General features: G+C 40.5%; 1 protein-coding gene across 5 annotated transcripts in view; it reads left to right on the top strand.

The window, feature by feature from the left end:
- MFAP3L (microfibril associated protein 3 like) overlaps positions 1-19,980 on the top strand; it is a 38,547-nt gene that overhangs the window by 11,607 nt on the left and 6,960 nt on the right. For 2 of the 5 annotated variants that reach the window (XM_019715166.2, XM_074338314.1), the window contains one exon: positions 8,999-9,422. The exons of 1 other annotated variant lie outside the window; for it this stretch is intronic. In XM_019715166.2, coding sequence (XP_019570725.1) covers positions 9,131-9,422 — 292 coding nt within the window. In that variant the 5' untranslated portion in view covers positions 8,999-9,130. Of the gene's footprint in view, positions 1-5,586; positions 5,871-8,998; positions 9,423-16,338; positions 19,718-19,980 lie in introns of those variants that run through there. 2 more of the 5 variants (XM_019715167.2, XM_074338315.1) reach the window with 2 other exon arrangements.

The raw sequence follows: 19,980 nt of genomic DNA, 5'->3' as shown, positions 1-19,980 counted from the left end.
GATGCTTCTGAACCAGCCTTAGGTTGGACACAGAATCTGATCATGATGGGGTCAGAGATAAAGAAAAATGCCAAGACAGCATAATAATCCTTTTATCTGCATTGTAATGTGTTTTGGGGATTGGCTTGGGCAGCATAAAGGCATCATCTCCCAAGTGCATCAATCCCATTTGTATTCAGTTCCCGGGTTCACGCTGTTCCCTGGACCATCAGATTTCTGAGGAAACATATCTTTGATCAATTAAGCATTTACATTAATTCTATTTCAGACCACTCGTTTAAAATGAGAATTTGAAGAAATAAATACACACTGAGACATCAATAAACTTCTCAAAAAGATATAGAATAGCCCTCATTGCATATCTCAACTGCTAGAACAATTTAAAAGTTGCCTTTATGGCAAGAGATTTTAATGTAATATCAGGCCCAATCTGGGAGTGAGCTCTTTACCCTGGTTCTAAGCCACTGAGTTGTGGGCTCTGGGCAATTGCTTATGTTCTCTGGTCCTCCTTTTCTAATGTCGTATAAAGAAAAACTTGTGTAAAAAGACATCCAAGTTTTTCCAGGTCTAATATTCTAGTTCTGTGAACAAATATGTTTGCTAGACCTGTTTTGATCTTGCCTAATGATAATCATTTTATCTGTAGAGGAAAGACTTTAATATAATTCTTTTCCTCTTCTTCCTTTTTAATCATTATATTTCTGAGAGCTTTATTTTAATCATCTTTTTTTATCAGAAAAATACACCATATAGAAAAAAATTTGATGAAGATCCAAGAATGGTTTCTTAATATTTTGCACTAACAAAAATTAAGTATTACAAAGATAGTATCTCTGGGCCTATAGTTCATTTTTAGGTTTGAAAAATAGTGATTTAAAACAGATCAGTTTTTTTAAAATTAGTTTAAGGTGTACAAAACAATGTACTTGTTAGATGTTTAAACCCCTCACAAAGTGATAACCCCCTCCCCCGATCTAAAAGTATGTGCCTTTTGTGTATCAAAAAAAAAAAAAAAAAAAAGTGTAAAATTCTGTAGAGCCTTTAACATTGGTGTAGTTGATAAAGCAGGAATGAGACCTTTTGTTCTAGCTCCTTCTAAATTGTTCAGTGAACTTAAGAGCTCATCTGGTGGTCATCCACAGCAGTCCAGCAAGCCAGGGTATATATTTTGTTCTACCCATTAAGTAGCTGGAATTCATCCTAACACCACAGCCAATAAACAAAGGGTGTACCGAGAATGCTATAAGGTCGCCTTCCCTTCATTTCTTTTTCCTTCTAGGGGCCAACTACTTTCATAAAACAGACCCTAATTCTCCCCATGATATGCTGCCGCACAGCTTTTAATTTATGACAAGTTCATAAATTTAAATGTCACTGCTGCTACTTGTCATCATGACACCTTCATCAGTCAGGGGTTGCAGGGAGAGAAGATTGTGAAGCTAGGAAGAGATGTGAATAGACCAGGCGGGAGGTACGATGGTCTCTGCTTGGCCACTGCCATCAGATAAGCCTTCGTCCAAGTGTAGCCCTGAGTGGACAGTGCTGCCCAAGGGAGTTGTTAGTTGAAATTCCTAATTCATGTATTCACGTGTATTCCACTTACAGGCATTGGTTCTCAGCAAATGAGACACTCCTTTCCTCAGAGAGCTGTTGGTATAACCATAAGCCCCACTGCTCGGCAGGTCTGGTGTTATGTTAACTTGTTCTACAGTCAGTCAGTCATGAAATACCGTATATTCTAATTCCTGTTCCTCTTTTGGATCTGCCAGTGTCTTTCCTTCCCCACTACCTTTTAGTCCAGGCCCCCCTTTCTCTCTTTCCTTCCTGGATATTGTAGTACGCTCTTAGCCGTCTCTGTATCATCAACCGCACTATGAACAAGGTGATCTTTCTAAACACAAAACTGGCTATATCACTACCCCTTTTCAAAACCTGCAGTGTGCCCCATCCTTACGATTCCATACCATCCCTGCATTATCGGGGCCAGCCTGCCTTTCCAGCCGGCGCCCCCTTCTTCCGCACACCACTAGCAGTGCCTAATTATGTACATTTTCTCCAGTTGTGCCAGTTTCTCTCTAATCACCGTTTCTTTGACTATGCTCTTTCTCTTTTCGGGTCAGCTTCTCTTTCCTGGTCTAGTTGGTGAACTCCTTTATAATTAAACTAAAGGGTCGCTTCTCTTAAAAAGTTCTTCCTGGACCCCAGACCATTTGGGTTTCCTTTCCTAGACCACAGTGGACCCACGGCAGCTCTCTGATGGGGTAGTTATCACACTGTCTTATGATTGCCATTTTACTTTACCCTCTTCCTCTATGAGATTCTTGGATGACAGGGTTAAAGGCTGTGTCTTACTTTTGTACTCCTCACTCCTGGCTCTGTACCTGGCACAGGGACATTTCTCCATCAACGTGTATTGATTTGGATTGAATTGATCTGTCTGGGTGCTTCTGAAAGTAAAAATAATGCTCTTCCATATTTTCATGTAATGATCACGTTTGTCATCTGAGTCAGGAATTACTTTTTTGTGACTAGAAGCATCGAGAATCTTTACACCAATAGATTCTAGAACACGCATAGGGAAGATAGAAGGACAGTATGAATCTCTTCCTATAATATGACTTTGAGCACTGAGATAAATTTTAGCTCACTTAGCAGTGAAATGATTTGATTCTAAACTGTAGTAATTGAAACAGGAACATTCTTGTTCTACAAGTTTCTTGGCCTTTGACTTTTGGTGCTTGTATTCCGTTTTCAGACATCACCTTATCTACCTCAAAACTGTTGATCTTGAAAGACGTTAGGGGAGAAAGAATGGGCTAGTGAGTATTCTGTTGTTATAATTTTTCTTAAAAATTGCAAAAGAAAATCATTTTTAAATGCTGTTTAAAAAAAGATTCTAGTGTGGATATTTTTCATTAATTAACGATAATATGGGAAAGGAAGTTGCAGAAATATATCCATAGCTAAAATAGTCTCAGTTGGCTACCAATTTTGAGGTTAGCATTTAGGATGTAATTAGTATTTTAGTGCCTCTGTCCATTTCACACGAAATTGGGATTTCCCTTCCTGGCTTCATGAGAAGAAACCTATCAAGAATGTGTCTCAAACGCAAAGGCAGCCTTGGTGGTTGTGCCATCATTTACGCACAAGTGACAGTAGTGGTAACTCTCAGTAGATGTTGTGACAAAATCCACTTGTGTAACTATGAAATTATTCATCATAGTTGATGGGAAAATGCCAGCATGAACACTGCCAAGAAAAAACAATAATGTATATTCATTTAGTTCAAACACCCATTTAACAAGAGGCCCTTTTCCTCCCAATTCCAGAAATACATGGTCAGTAGTTATGTTGTATTATAGGTGGAGAAACAAAAAATAAGGCTCAACGAAGCATATTATTAAAGATTTTTAGATAAAATACAATTGTTGGGAGGTAAGAAAGGGATTGAGTTAAAAAAGGACAGGTGATGTTTGCTAACTATTTTCCCTTTTGTTTTCTTCATAGAAAATGAAGTATTCTAGGAACGTTTCCCCAAAGGCCATTAGCAAACACATGAAGTTTAACAATCTGTCCATTGTAGCTTTTGTTAAACCCTGGTTTTGGAATCTGCGGCCATTGCCTTTGTATTTTGAAGGACTGTATTTTAAACTGTTGGATTATAGTACATGTGGTTCATTCTTTAGTGGCTAAAATGTCTTTCAAAATATTACATAGTGTTACTAACTGAACTTTTTATAATGCAGCCTGTAAAATCTGACAAGCTGAACAAAGTACATTTGTAGAATATGTCCCCAAATGTCCCAAGTGACATGGTGTTTTTATGTTCTGGCAACTCATTGTGAGTTTACTCTTAAACAATTGCCTCCGACTCCATGTAAGTATAGCTTCATCGGGCAAGCATGTAAGCATGACGGTGGCGCCTGTTATTAAGGAAATTCTGCAGAATTCTATGCCAGACTTCCTGCCATTGAGGAGCTCGCCTTGTAATTGAAGAGTTTCCTCAAGACGAAACTGAAACAAGTGCAAGATCGTATGCCAGGGAGGAGTGTCAGAAGTTTGGTACAAGCTGCAAGTGCCATGGAAAGGTTAGAAGAACTGGGATCTCTAAGCTGTGAGATTCATGAGAAGGGGAAGGTGGAATTCGAAATGGATGCTGGGTAGGCAATCAACAAATGCCTATTCTAAGTGTCACCCAGACTGGCAGCGTTCCTTCTACCTACCCACCCCTAAGCCTATACCACCTGTGGAACATAATGAAATGATCTGTCTCTCTCTCCCTCCTAGACTGTGACCATGGCCTATGCTATGACTGAGCTTTGGAGGACTTTCAGCCCCACCTCCCAAATCCCTAGCAGTGTGCCCAACGCATAATAAATACTTTTTAAAAAATATCTAAACTGAAAGGGCATGATGTGAGATCTAGTGGATTCTTACCAAAAATGATGAATTCATTAGTGTTAATCAATTTAAATGCCTCATTTTCAAAAACTAAATGTTCACAGCAAGTGTCAGAATAAAAATGCTTTGATGTGAACAACCTATAAATTATACATTATGTTTTCTGTACCTTAGTTAACTTTTCAAAACCAGAGAGGATGAGAGGATGAATGGGGGGAGGGAGGAATGAGTTTGCTAACCGACATTCCTGCATTCACGTGAAAATCTCTTTCTCTGTACATCGTAACTAAATGTAGTTTCAGAACAGTTGCTATGTTTCTAGCCCAGAGCACCTACTGACATTCAAATATAATAGAACAGCAGTATCACCTTCTTTTTATTCTTGCTAGCACAATGCGTTTGGAAAGTATAACACTAATGTGGCTGGCCTTGGTTTGAAAACAGCTCTTGAGTTATACATTGGAAAACTCAGTTTGATTTTCCATTTGTTGCATTCTCCCTAATTGTGAAAAAAAAAATGTTCCAGTATATTTACTACACATATTTATTAGAACCTAGCTCCTACTTTGTCTTGTCTCTGATTCTCTTCCAAGGTAGTCAGGCCTCTGCCCTGACGTAGGCACCAGGGAGTCAAGATGAGCCGCCCCAGCTACCGCCCTCCAGGTGCTCACTGCAGCGTCTCTCTATAGCAGGGCAACTCATGCCTTTTCAGACGTGAGTCCATGCAAAAGAACCCAGTGCTGAAAATCACTTGTTATTAGTTCTGGTGGTGGGATGGCAGTCAATAATGAATTAAACCAAACTAAAAACATGTCTTTTCAATGATACAAATTAAAATAAAAATCCACTTGAGAAGCATAATTTCAATAAAGGATGCTTCATACATTATTAGTAATTCTTGTTTATCAAGCCCAGCAGTATGTAAATGTTGTATGTCCATTTGATCATGAATCATTATAATTGTCCTGTACGTGATAAGTACTTGGCCAGAAACACATAGCTGATAAAGGTAGTTAGATCCAGGATCCTGGCCCATTCTACCCAAAACCTGAGGCTACTCTCTTATCAACCATTCGACAACTTTCCAGTTAAAAGGAAACAACACATTTGGCCAAGTAAAGAGGAACGTTGACAAAGTCATAGCAGGGTATCTGCACTCCCTTGCAGCCTGTGCTATCTCCCGTAGCCATGCGATTCCTGCTGCTGCAGTAATGTGCTCGCCTTCCTGGCACAGGAAGACACTCATCTAGGTGGGAGTGTGCAAGTCTACAGCACTGAGAAAACTTGTCCTTCCCCTTGAACTAATCTGTGGTCTGAAGCCATTTGTCACCCCCTGGCACCTCTTCGGCTCTATTGTCTACAGCCCTGGAATAATCATTTCTGCCTTTGGAGAGAGATTCATTCATTCAGCAATTCACTGTGCATCTAAAGTGTCAGGGATGACGACTTCAGACACTGCAGATACAAAGGTAAGTGAGGCAGACAGCATGGCCGGTGTGGCATGGGCATACGGATAGACAGAAACGTCAGTGACACAGAATAAAGAGTTTAGAAATAGACTCACTGTTTTTGACACGAAAGCCAAAATAATCTATTAGAGAAAGGAGAGTCCTTTTACAAATTGTGCTGAAACAACTAGATATCCATTTGGGGGGAAAATGAACCTCAATCCATACCTCATGCCAGATGCGAGAAGAATTGGGATGGATCAATGTAAAAAATACAACTGGGAAGGGACACGGGAACTTTGGGTGGTGATGGAAATGTTCTCAATCTTTTATTTTGGTAGTTACACATCGGTGTATCAATTTGTCAAAACCCATTAAAAGGTATACCTAAGATAAGTGTACATTTTGTTTATAAATTATACCACAGTAAATTGATTTTTAAAAAGAAATCATAATCGATCACTCCCTTGCTTAAAATTTTCCAATATACGTTAGATAAAATCCAAACTCCTCAATCTGCAGAGCCCTAAGTGACCTGGACCTGTCTACTTCTCTGACCCATCTTGTTAGCGCACTGCTTACTTTTGATGTTCCTTCTTTCTGGACTGCCCTTCTCCCAGGTTTAGCCGTGGTTGATTCCTAAAGAGCCCCAGCTCAGGGGCCACCTCCTCAGTGAAGTTCTACCAGATCACCTAACTCATCACTTGAGTACATCATGGTGTGTTTTTCAAAGTGTGCATCATTAGCTATAATTCTTATTTACATGGAATTTATTACTTCCTTTTCCTCTCGAGAATATAATTTCCACATAACAGGAAAGATCTGTCTTCTTTACTCTCATATCTCTAAAACCTAGAATAGTGCCTGCCTAATAGATGTTGAATAATTATTTTTTGAGTGAGTTGAAAGGGTAAGGAATTCAGATTCTATAATATAGACAGTGCAGAAACATTGACGGTTGCTAAGTAAAGAAATGGCAGCATATAATTTGTTGCAGAATGGTTCGAGGGACTGGACTGGGAACTGGGGAAAGCGTGAAGGCAGGCAGACCTTTAGAAAGCTACCACACCATGTCTGGTAAGAAGATAGCCCCGAACTGAGGCTCACTCAGAGGAGATGGAAAGGATGGAACAATCCAAACAACATTTAAGAGGTAGACTCAACAACGTGTAGTTACTGATGCTCCGAGGGGATGAGGGCAATAGTCGAAGTGAGGATTAATACCCATGCACTCCTGTGTAGGTGCTGCTGCTCTAAACTGAAGTAAGGGATCCAAGAAATGTAGTGTGTTTACAAGATAAGATGACTTAAAAAGAAAACAGAAGGAAGAGAAGGAGAAAGGAGGCGGAGGAGAAGAAGAGAAGGAAGAGGAAGAAGAAGAAGAGAGTTTGGTTTGGGAATGTTAATTTTCAGTTACCTTCAGAGCTTTCTGGCAAAGATGTCCAGTGGACAGTTAGTAATACCAGTTTGAAATGCAGGAAAAGAGTTGGGATGGAGGACATAGACTGGAGTTACTAGGTTGGAGGTGGTAATACAGGCATAGGAATAGAACCGTAGGATGAGCTGTGAGTTAACAGAGGGCCCATGATGAAACTCTAGGGGTTAGCTACCTTTTAAGGACTGGGAAGAAGAGGAACTAGTAAAGAATCATAAGAGCAGTTAGGAGGAACAGAGTGTGGAAACCGTGGAGAGAGAGAGAGTTTGGGGAAAGAACAGTTAATAGTAGCAATTCCCACAGAGATTTGGCCAGAGAAAGACTGAAAACTTAGCAACTAGAAGTGACTAGTGACTTGAGCAAGAGCTGTTTCAATAAAGAGCAAGCAAAATACAGAATGGAGTAATTTGAAGTAAACGGCAAGGGAGGAATTTAGGATAAAATGCAGGATTCTTTTTAAAAGGTGGGAAAGTGGGAATCCGTGTCATCAAGTCTGAGTAGGAGAAAAGTGTCTTTTGAGAAGGGTAGGAATACCACTGGGCTTAGGTGCTTGATTCAAAAGCTGTAAGGTGTCCATGGCATTGTGGAAAGCAGATACTGAACCAACCAAGCCCTGAGAATCAGATTGCCAAATGTCACCAAAGGCCTGGCTCGGGTTGGAGATGGTTCATTTATTTTGGCCATAACATGAGTGTATGATTCTCTGCAGTGCTCCAGCCTCCAGGGTGTAAGAGCCAGGACAAGTGATTGGCTGGCTCACAGCTGTTTACTGGCAGTCATTGTGGCAGAGGACAAGGGAAGGATGTGGGGGACTGTGGTCTACATGATTGGGTCTAGACTGAGACAGAATTGGAGCATACAGGTGAGGGTGGGGAGGGAGACAGAGACTGAGCAAAACAGAAGGGTAGAAAGTCAAGGGAGTGGAGTAAGACATCTGGGGGAATGGTAGGGGGGGCAGTTAAAGATGGTTATTTAGAACTTCAGAATTCCTTGGAACTTTAGAATTTAGAATTTGAAGAGATGAAAGGTCCAGAGTGTGGCCCTATGATTGTGGATGAAATGGAGGCTAAAGATTCAGGTGAAGGTTAGCTCTTTGGACGTGGCAGGGCAGCCACTCCTAATGTCACCTCATACATACTGACATTCCCCAGCCTCTGGGAGGCAGGCGAAGACTGAAACCAGGGAATTCAGTGAGTGATCAGGAGTCAGTAGATAACAATTACACAAAGCAGAGAGAGCGGGATGGCATGAAGCTCAAAGAAGCATGGGCAGTTGCATGAAAGGGGGGGGAGAAGAGTTAAGAGAATGCCAGCCTGATTGTGGTGGGGCCCTTCCCAATGCTGGCAGAGCTGTGACCGCTAAAACAGACAGGAAGTCACGTTCACTGGAAGATCAGAGGGTAAGGAACACCCCAGGTGAACAATCAGTTCATCCATGATGAACACTTGGTCATGCTACACACAAGAAGCCTGAATCGGTTTTTGAAATATATAGATGTGTACCTACTAAAAGATCTATATTTCAGGAGCAAAAGTAACAAAATTGTTTGTCATGATTTCTGTGAAAAATGTCATTTAACCTTTGGAACGTGTTCTGAATTTGTGTGTTGTTTAAAAATAATGTAGGTTTGTATTTTTGCTGGGTTTCTAACATTTTATAAATAATATTTTTAGTGCGAATGCTAATATTTATGTACGTATTTTTTTTTAAACAGGTTCTTAATCAAGAACCAAGTCTATGGATCTAGGACAGGTGTGTCCCATGGCCGGCTCTGAACAGCGTGGTGTCCACTAGGAGATCCCATTGGCAAATCATCTCTGTTGCCTTACAGAGCAAGCAAAGGAAGATGGATCGATTGAAGAGCCATCTGCCTGTGTGCTTTTTACCTTCTGTGCCCTTTTTAATCCTAGTATCCACTCTGGCGACTGCTAAAAATGTGACTAACAGCACTTTAAATGGCACTGCTGTGGTCTTGGGCTCTGTGCCCGTAATCATCGCCAGAACTGACCATATCATAGTCAAGGAAGGGAAGAGTGCCTTGATTAATTGTAACGTTTCTGGCGTCCCTAACCCACAGTTCAAGTGGTATAATTCCATTGGCAAGCTGCTGAAAGAAGAGGATGAGGAAAGAGGAGGAGGTAGGTTCTCAAGTTGGGTCAAATGTCACAAAATGTAAACACGGAATATGGAGCCAGCACACTGAATGGTAGTTGTCCTTATTCAGATCAATTTAAAGATGTCATTTTGTCTTTTTCTGAGGCAAGAGAGTGAAATACATATCCTTCAGGATTCAAAGCCGTAATTCATGTCTCTTTCACTCTTTAACTCAGGAGACAAAGGGCAAACATGAAAGTTTTTTAAAAGGCCTCTTGGCATTTTGTAATTTAATGCATACACATGGAATGGGGACGCATGTAAAACGGATTTCCATTTGAAAAGGAGTTTGATTTTGTTTCATGGAACTGGCTCGAATATACAATACAGCAGTTGTTCACCACTACATGTCATGTTAATCTGTGGACTATGGATTTAAAGACCACACCTCTTAAGAGAAGTCTCTGTGCAAGTTCTCAGCCACTACTAACTATGCTTCTAGAGACCTGGCGGAGGTTTCTTGCCTGTTGAGGAGGAGGCCAAGGGGGAGAGAGAATGCATGTAGCCTGGTCTTTAATGAAGGAGGTTCTGGCCGAAAGTGTGAGTCCCCTACCTAAACACCTGAGCTTGCTTCAGGAAGAATTCCAACCAGAGAGAGGATTGCCTGGATCATTGGGAATCAGTACATTTCTTGTTGTCGATGTGAGAATTGTCTGCAAACCCAAGCCTGATCCGATTGACTTGAAGGAGTTAATGTGCTTTCCTAGCCTTTCCTGTGAGATGAAGTAGGGGGTTGGGAGCTGGGGTGTAAAAAGACCATTGTGCTGCAGTAGCAGCTTATTAGTTTCTGCCCTCCTTTCACTCACATCGCCCTTCCCATTCCACAGCCCTTTAACCAGTGAACAATCCCCAGAAGAGTTTCTGCTCTAAGAAAACCTACATTTTTAATCTCTTTGCCGTGTTTTTCTTAATTGCTCTGACAAAGAATAGAGGCTAATGCCTTATGTCTTCTCAGGAGCTGAGTGGATGGAGTTTTCTTGCAGTTACATATTTCTGGTTCACAGCTGTGCCCCTCAGAGTTAAAGCTGCCAAAGTGTAACTGCCTGAGCTTGGGGTTTCCCTGTCATGCTCTCACTGCCGTTGCTTTTGGTCAGCCATGCAAGGAGGTACAGCGTAATACAGCTTCTTCCCTTTAATGAAAATATTATATATTATGTATCATATGTATGTTTGGCTGTTTAACCTAGAAGAGGGGCACTCTTTCCCTACCATGTAACATTATGGGATCACAGAATTTTTAAATTAGAAAGGACCTTAGAAACAATGTAATCCAAATTCCTCTTTTACTCAGTTTTCCCAAGGTCCTGGTATTATTAGGTGTCTGTGACTAAGAATCGTTACTACTGACATTGGAAAGATGAGACACCATCTAGCCCACAATTGGATCCCATTCCTACAGTTCCTTCCTCCCAGACTACAAGTGAAAAGGAAGTGACATCATAGTTGTGAAGGGGGGGGCAGTAACCATGGTAACATATACACACTCAGGTCCCTGTAATTCATCAGCTCTTTTCTGCCTCTTCAAGGAATATCCATGTGACTGAATTGAGGGGAGCAAGAACTCAGACCTGAATCTACCTTTCACAGGGACCCTGGAGCAAAGGTCATCCCCGGGTATTAAAGAGTTGGGGTTGAGGCACTAAATGCTGAGTCCTAAAGAGGAAAATAATGGTATTGGGACCTGAATTTCAATCGCGACATCATGAGTGCTGTCCTGAAGCAGTAGTACCTTACTGCTTCAAAGAGATCATGTGATGTCTTTATTGAAACGGTCCTGTAACTACGGACTCAGTCTTGGCAAACAGACTCTGCACCTTGCCTGCTTCATCTCTGCGTTGGGAGATTGGACTAGATGGCAGTTATATTGGGCTCAATATTCTTTTGTTTTGTGGGTGCTCAGGTGGTCTGTAGGAGCAGCCTGCCAGTGACCCCTGAACCAGTGGTAGCCAGTCGAAAGCCTTTGGCACAGAGAACTGCTCCATCAGAACTCAGCACTGTCAGCCTATTTGTAGCTGGCAGCCTTGCTAACAAATCAGGTAGCTGTTTTGAAATCTCATAAGGAAGATGCACTGTAGATTTTTAAAAAGAACTCGTGATACTAGTACTTGATGTTCCAGCTCAGCTTTTGTAATTACAATGCCTAATAATAGTAATTTCAGAACATAAGCAACATGGGGTAATATACAAAACACGATACCTAACAACCAAGCAAGACATAGAAGACATAGGAAATAGTAGAATTGAGACTCTTCCTCATAAAATATTAGAATTTTACTCTTACAGTGGCCTATTAAAGGACCCATAGTCTTTAACCCATCATTTCTAATGGAGAAAATGACTGTATTATAACATGGACATAGATTTCAGTTTTCAGGATGATAGGCTAGAAGTTTAAATGGAGCAGTATTTCATTTTTAACTCCAAGAAGTGATTGAATATAGTATGAAAAATGATGCTAATGTCCTGGAACGTTACTTAGATACAGTAGACTACTGTTACAACCAAACTCACAAAATGAGTGTAATTTTCATTAACAACCACTACCATTGATTAAGCCCCTGTAGCAACTTACATATATTATTTCTAATCCTTACATGTAGGATGACAGTTAGGTATTATTAATCCTCATGTTTATAGATGAAAAACCAGAGGAATGGAGAGGAAATGACACAACCAAAGTGCAGGCAAGCGAGTATTTATTCTCCGTCTGGGCCCAGCCAATATCTGCTCATCCTTCAGGTCTCAGTAGGTGAAAACTGTTGGCCAGCATCTGCCCAGACTGAGTGAATGAGAGAAGCCTCCTTGGGTGGAAAAGGCATTGTAACTACATAACAGTCCAATAGTGGGAGGGTGTGTGCTGTAACATGTATACATGGCAGACACAGATGTATTGAAACTCATCTGGTGAGTTGCTCCAGAAGCACACTAACACTTGCTTTGTGATTAGCCTGGAAAGGAACACTTTCTTGTGTATGCTGAAAACATGAGATCGCTATTCTTCATGCCCGCCCCACTTGTCCTAGACAGAACGGGGAGGCTATTTCCTGTCATTGGCACAAGCTGCTTTGCTTTCCTTCCCTGGTGCTTGTCATTTCAGTTCCACAAGATCAGGAGAGGCCAGTGTGTAATCTATTTCTGGAGAAAGACTTTCGTGATTTTTTTGTTTTTTGTGTTCTTTTTTTGTTTGTTTTCTTTTTTTTGTTTTTTTGTTTGTTTGTTTGTTTTGGGGTTTTTTTTGGTCATTCACTAAAGGACCAACCATATTACAAAAATAGCTCAGAATTCAAATGACATGAATAACCACAAATGGCCACGAAATGTGCTGGTTTCAATTTTCCTTTTGCTAGAGTTGAGTAGAAATACATAGTTGTCAAAAAGTACTATGAAAAAGTCCCAGTTATTTCAGGTACTAATTATCGAGTGTGTTTTTCTGTGGCTTCTCACTCTGACTTTGAACCATTTAAATGCACAGATGATAAATCTGATGATAAATAACAAGCATTTCAAGAAAATCAGCTGGTGTGGGCCTTTGTAAACATGTCTGGCTTGTTGTGAGTTTAAAATCTTCCTTAAAGTTAGGTTTTAGACTTTTCTGTGAATTTGTTTTCAGTATTCTTGTAGCATTCTGTCACCCAAAACAATTGAGACTTATCTTTGAAAATAAACATACACATAGTAAAGTGAGCTGAACTACAGCTACTGTCACAGTTGTCACAACTGCTACTCTAGTAGCTCTGTGGAATTCATCATTATAAATTTTGCATTTAGCTTATATCACTACTGGTTTTCATCTCTCTACTTTTCAGACTTTTTTAATAGAATTGCCTTTTTACTACTTCTGCAAGGGACAACAAGCTGTACCAGCCAAGTTTTAAGACTGTAGTGTATCACCTACCTACCTACTTAATATAAATGGAAGGAGGTCCGTTTCCACAGCATTAAATGTAAATTATCCTCGGCCTCTAAGATCAGCATGAAGTGGAATGTTAACTTAGGAAAATATTATACTGACTCCTCTTTTAGCATTCTAAATATTTGAGATAAAAAAACCAATTTATCAAAAGCCATTAAACAAAATATATGTAATTATGAAAATATTATTGGCAATTCAGAAGAAGCACATGATAGTCTTTCTTTGAACAAGTTTGTTAACTTTTCTGAGCCACAGTTTTCCTAGCTGCAAAATGGAGACAATTCTTTTTATTACCAGGTGAGGTTGTGAGTCTTAAATAAACGATTGTGTATTAAATGCTCAGTAGAGTTCCTGGACTATACCAAGCTGTCACTAAGTGGCAACTGCTTCTATGGGTAATATTGTCCTACGAGTATATTGTCACAATCCTAGATTCCAAGTGCTTAAATCTCTGCTTTATAATATAGTGTGTTTTGTAAAGCAAGGAAATCATTTCGCTTCCCCTTTCCTAAAACCTCACGTTTGTGTACAAAGGGCCCACTGATATGAAATATGCTTCTGTCTCTGGAAAACAGCGTATGTGGAAATTACAAAGTACATTATGCACAGGATGAACTTTACATTTGCCTAACCCAGTGGTTTTCATCTAGGGTCTCTTTTCCCCCCAGAGGACATTTGGCAAAGGCTAAAGACAGTTTAGTTGTCATAACTGGAGGGAGGAGGGGAAGGAAGGGGAGAGAGTATGCCACTGGCATCCAGCAGTCAGAAGCCAGGGCTGTGGTTAAACGTCCTACAGTGCACAGGATTAGAGCCCTACAAAGAATTATCCAGGGCAAAATGTCAGTAGTGCCCAAGTTGGGAAACCTTAATCTAATCCAAAGAAGCACTCTTCAGCTAACTAAAGAATCATTTCAAAGTAGATCTTCAAGTGAGTTGTTTGAACTCATAATGTGTTTTCCCGTAAAAGTGGTTTAATTTGTGGTACTTTGATTTATTTTCCAAATTGAGTCATATTAAGATCCAACCTGGCAGCTAACCACCATTTAGAGTGTTTCCTTAATGAGATGTGCTGCATCTGGGATGTGAGCCCAGAATGCCTTAGTCTTAGCCATGAAAAGACCCTTCTAGATCCGTCTCTGATAAGGATGACAGCCGAGATTCCCAAAATGGAAGCTATTTATATGAGCCTAGTGTAGGGTCCTCTTGTCTTGGAAGACCCACAGCTACTATCAGAACAGACTAATGCTAGCCCGCATGGAATTACATGGAATTAAAAGTACTTGGCACTGTTTTTAAAATTAAGATTACCAGATCAAATTAGTAGGAGTGTCAAATATTTCCTTTACCAGGAAACGAAAAGACAGTAGGCTCATTTTAGATATTATTTCTACCTTTAAGGAGAGCAGAAGTGCAAGCTCTTAACAACAGCACAATCCTTCCACCCCCACCTTCCTGAGCCGAAAGCCCAGCTAAGCCTGTGTTATCCCAGGCTACTTTGGCTCCACATTATGTAGGAAATAGCTTGTTAGAGCTGCCCTAGTACTCTTTGAAGAGATCCCTTGGGAGGATTGGGGAGGGTGGGCACAAGAGCCCTTGCAGCTCGCAATGTTTACAACCTGACTCTGCAGCGGCTTCAAGGAGCTGTCATCTACTGCAGAAGTGCTGTAACAGGTGCAGCCATGCAGGGCTAAATTTGTTTTCAATTATGTTTAGTAAAAAGGCATAGATCCTTTCTCTTCTGTAGCCTATATTTCACATATTGGAAAATAAGCACCACATTTAGAGCCACAAAGCCACACGTGGCATTTTATTCTTACGTGAAGAGTTGTCAATTCAGTGCGATACTCATTCAAATGAATGTTGTATTTCACGTTTGCATAAACATTCACTGGAACTCTCATCACTTGAAAATTTTTATTTGAGTTGGTTTCAGGAAAATAACCCTCTTGTTTTGGCAGATTGAACTCTCCTCCTTGAAAAGCATGAGTGTATGGAGCTTAAGAGCCAAAGTACAAGGTGTGATCAAACAATATGGTGAATGTTTAAATTTAAAAAAAAATTATTACAGTAAAAGACACATTGCCATTCATCTCCCTCAAAATACTCCCCCTCGCTTCAAACACACTTATCCCATCATTCTTGCTACTCTCTGAAGCAGTTCTGGAAGTCCTCTTTCGTGAGTGTCTTTACTTCATCGTCCATCATGACAATGCTCTGTATCACACATCGCTTCTGGTACAGCAATTTCTGTCAAATAAAAACATTACGGTGTGTCCTCATCCACCTTATTCACTGGATTTGGCACCATGTGACTTCTGGCTCTTCCCTAAAGTCAAAATGACCATGAAAGGTAACCGATTTGAATCAATTCAGGACATCGAGGCAGCCACGACAGCGCCACTTAAAGACCCTCATGAAAGAAGGCTTCCAGAACTGCTTCAGAAAGTGGCAAGAATGACGGTATGAGTGTGTTTGAAGCCAGGGGGAGTATTTTGAGAGGGATTAATGACAATGTGTCTTTTACTGTAATAATATTTTTTTATTTAGACATTCATCATATTGTTTGATCGCACCCTGTATAAATAGGATTGTAAACAGTTTTAATCTTCTACCACTTATTGGGGGTATAGACAAACCATACATAACTTTGTTTACACATTCACAGAAAGCTATCTCTAAGGAAAAAGAAATCCTTCTCTTCTAATAAGTAATTTGAGGGAAAGTCTAAAAGCTTAGCATTTGGGTGTAATGTTCATTTTTAATGCTCAGTAATCCTCAGGAAAAGCTGGAAAGATTTAGAATTTCAGTAGACATGGTGTTGGCATCTGTTTCTGGACTTTCAAGTTTTCTCCGCTGATTTAATTGTGGGTCAGAGAAGGCTTTCTCAGGGAATAAGGTGAGATGTAAAGGTGGTGTCTTAACTGGGCTATGAATGTGTGAGGTAGGGGGCTTGGGCATGGGGAGGGAGGAAAGCTTTCCAGGCAGAGAGGGAGCACGTGGGAAGGTCCTAAGGCACCTTAAGGTATGAAATAAGGCAGGTCGGGAAAAGTCCTATAAAATGAGGGCCTTCTGTTCTCTTGCAGGATGAACATTCTTACCCCAGATTCTTCTCCAGTTTTGTCTCTGCCCTACCGCTTCTTAATTTTAAAAATGGTTTGTCGGCTGCAGCAGCATACACTGGGTTCCCTCTATCGCTCATATGCGCCCCCCCCCCCCCACCTTCCCACCCACACATACCATCTCTCTCTGGCTTTTAAAGTTCTTTCTCTTTACTCCCAGCTTCTTCCTGCCTGCACCACCCCCACCTGCCCTGGAGAGTACCTCACACCTCTCTAGGAAGCCTGTCTTCCTGTTCCCGTGTCCACCACAGTACATTGGCTCCATGACCCCCCAGTGGTTTGCTGGGAGTCTGTGTCCCTGTTTGGGCTGGATCCTTTTTGCAGTCAGGGATCATCTTTGTATTTGCACAGTCTAGCATGGAACCTGTATATAGACAATTTATTCAATAATATTGTTTTAATGCATGCATGCACAATATAAAAAAAGATCACTGCCCTTCTAAAAATGTCAGTTTTGTTGTGCAGCATAGCACGCACTGCGGTATAGCTAAGAAACAACATCTGTTCGCTTTTCTTTATGCAAAAGACAGACTGTCACCACCACACCTCTATTTATGCGGGGGAGGTTTTCACATGTGATTCTCGTGCCTGGAGTTTCTTGGGGGAGACTGTGACGGATTCCTGGGTGAACTCTAGTCTCCTGTAGAGATGCAGCAGCCTTTCTCCTGCTGCCTGTGTCAGTTTTCAGTCTGGTCACCATACAGGACCAGAGTGGGAAAAGAAAGGATGGGAGGGGCGGTGAGCATTCCAAAGGGGGGAGCTGAGCAAGGCACAGGATATAAGTGAACTACCATCAAGAGTGTCAGGGAAATATTTTTACACTTAATCTTTCATATTATAGTCAGAAAGTAATGGTTAAACATCTGCCTCTTTTGTTTCCCCTGAAATCATTACATGAAGAACTGACTTGGCATTAGCTGCTGACATTTTAGGTTTTTATTTCTGCTGAAGGGATGTAGCTTAATGACAATTCAACCCATGACTCTGACATTCCCACTCAACTACAGTTTAAAATACATGGGAACAGGACTATGTAGACCCGCTTTGTGTATATATCACTGAAGGTTTCCTGTGACAGTCACTGTGGGTATTTTTATTTCTTCAACTTTCTGACAGCTGAAGTCAGGACCTTCCAGAATGAGTCTCAGGGCCAGGTAGTTATAGGCTGAGGTGAATGGTGGTGATGTGTAGCATAGGAAATGTTCTCAAGAGCATCCCGGGTGGGCAGGTATCATGGGAAATTCTTCATGACCCTGGGCACCAAGCTGATGTGGGAGGATGCCCAAAGCAGAGTCTGTGCCAACTTCATAGTTTTCAGGCTGCATGTGGTAATAAAACATGCAGAAATCTTTATCACTAATGAAAGGTCAAGCTGAGGCTGAGAGGAAATATTTAGAGTCTTAGTTCCTGGGAAGTGATGAACGTATCAGCTTTTGAAAAAGAAGAAATATAGGCGTGTATCACCTTTGCGGTTGGAATATTAGCTCTTTTGATGTGTGTGTGTGTGTGTGTGTGTGTGTGTGTGTGTGTGTGTGTATTGGCTTTCAAAGACTTGCTTTATAATCTGATAATAGAATGTTTAATCCAGGTCACATATGCATTTTGTCATATCATACCTGAGAGGAAGCTGAAGAATCATTAATATTACCTTCTTCCATAAAATACATATCACGTTTGTTTCAAGAGGAATCTAGAAAAGGACTGAAAACGACAGAAATGTCTTAGTGTCCTTGTCTTAGAGTGGAAACAGGAAATGGCTGCCAGGGAGAGATGTGGTCTCAGTCACTTAACTAGGGTGTTGCAGCTCAGATTATTGGTAATAACCCAAGTGTTTTAGGATTATAACATACAGATTCATTTTTGTCATAGTTTACAGTTAGCTAATACAGTCACTTCACAGATACATGGCTGGGCTTCAGACTTCAGGAACAAACTAAATTAATGATTGGGTAAAGTACATAAAAGATGTCAGTCTAAGGACCCACTGTCCTGGGCTGAAGAAGTAGAATAAGCTCCTAAGTAATTATCTGCTGAAAATCTCACAGTTTCCCCCATAAAGAGCCCCAAGTGTCACCATAAGGTTGGGTTTGATTCCAACCTATGCCTCTTTTCACCATGTGACAAGAAACTTCTGAAATGTCTAAGTTGTAATCTGAATTGAATAGCTTGGAACCATGATAGATAAATACATGTCAGTAGGAACTTACAAAAAAACCTGAAAATAACTATAAAATTCAAGTTCAGAAACATTTTTAAACAGTCAGTAGAGGAGGAGCATTTGAGTTCTTGCTCCCTGACATACATCATCAATTTGGGTCAAATAAATGCATTCAAAAAAGAAATAGTAGAAGAAAGCATTGGTATGTTGTAATTAATACGTATTTTTGCATGTCATTTTTCTATAATAGTTAGAATACAATTATCACTAAAATTGTTATGTAGGTGTGAGGAGAAAGCTGTTTATATTACCATCAGATGTCTGCCTTCTTAGTTTAGTGTTCTTTTCTGCTTTTGTTCTTCTATACCCAGATTCAGACTATTCTGTCCTTGTATTTACAGATAATTCCTCCATTAAAAGAGTGGCCGTAGGGAGATTAGGAGGTGAATAAGTTCATCTCACCTTCTCACCCTCTTCTACCCTATTGCCTTTTATATTTTCCAATAAAAGAAGTGAAGTAAACATGAGAAACTACTACAAGTATAGTCTACAAGTAATTCTCTGGAACCCAGTACCTTCCAGAGCTATAATAAGTTTTCAGTCAACTAGAGATTTTTCCCCTATGCCTGCTCTAGTCTGCTTAATGAAACATGCAAAATTTAAGAAATGAATTGATAATTTCCCTTGCCTCTGATTAGTATACATTTGGATAAATCTGCAGCTGACGTATCACAATTCAGGTTCAGGGAATGAAAGGTGTGTAAGGCTTGCCCCTGCCCCAAATGAATGAGAGAAACTTGCACAGACTCAGTGCTTGGTTTGTTTATTCATGCACCTTCACAGAGACTGAAAATTCATTCGATTTTCCAGACCAGTGTTTGCTACCCTTGGGGAAAATACACTGGCTGAATTGTTAGAAAAGGGTTATTTAGGGACACCAGGAACCACTCTTCACAGATGTTCTTTCAGAAAGCAAAGTAATGTGACAGCATCTACTAGAGGCATCCTGCCAGATTCACCACAGCTAGCAAAGCAGGAGGGCCTTCAGGCCCCAGAAGGCAACTCATCTCTCCATCTGCTTCCGTAAAGGTTTGTACCTTGGAATATCGTCACTATGCTATAGCAGAAGACGCCAGCATAAAGGTCCTCTGTTGCTTCATTCCTTAGTCCCTTAAGACCCTGGTCACTTATGTGCTCATCAGTTAAAAAAAAAAGAAAGAAAGAAAGAAAAAGGAACATTTTACTTATTGCTTTTTGGAAATACCAGACTTTTCATTAGAATTAAAAGTCACTACCAGAAGGGAAGCAACAAATAAAAAAGATGATGCAATAATAAATACTTAAAAGGAAAC

Source organism: Rhinolophus sinicus, linkage group LG07 (genome assembly GCF_036562045.2).
Source record: "Rhinolophus sinicus isolate RSC01 linkage group LG07, ASM3656204v1, whole genome shotgun sequence".
Lineage (NCBI taxonomy): Eukaryota > Metazoa > Chordata > Mammalia > Chiroptera > Rhinolophidae > Rhinolophus > Rhinolophus sinicus.
The sequence above is the reverse complement of the archived record's forward strand: the minus strand, read 5'-3'. Positions and strand labels throughout refer to the sequence as shown.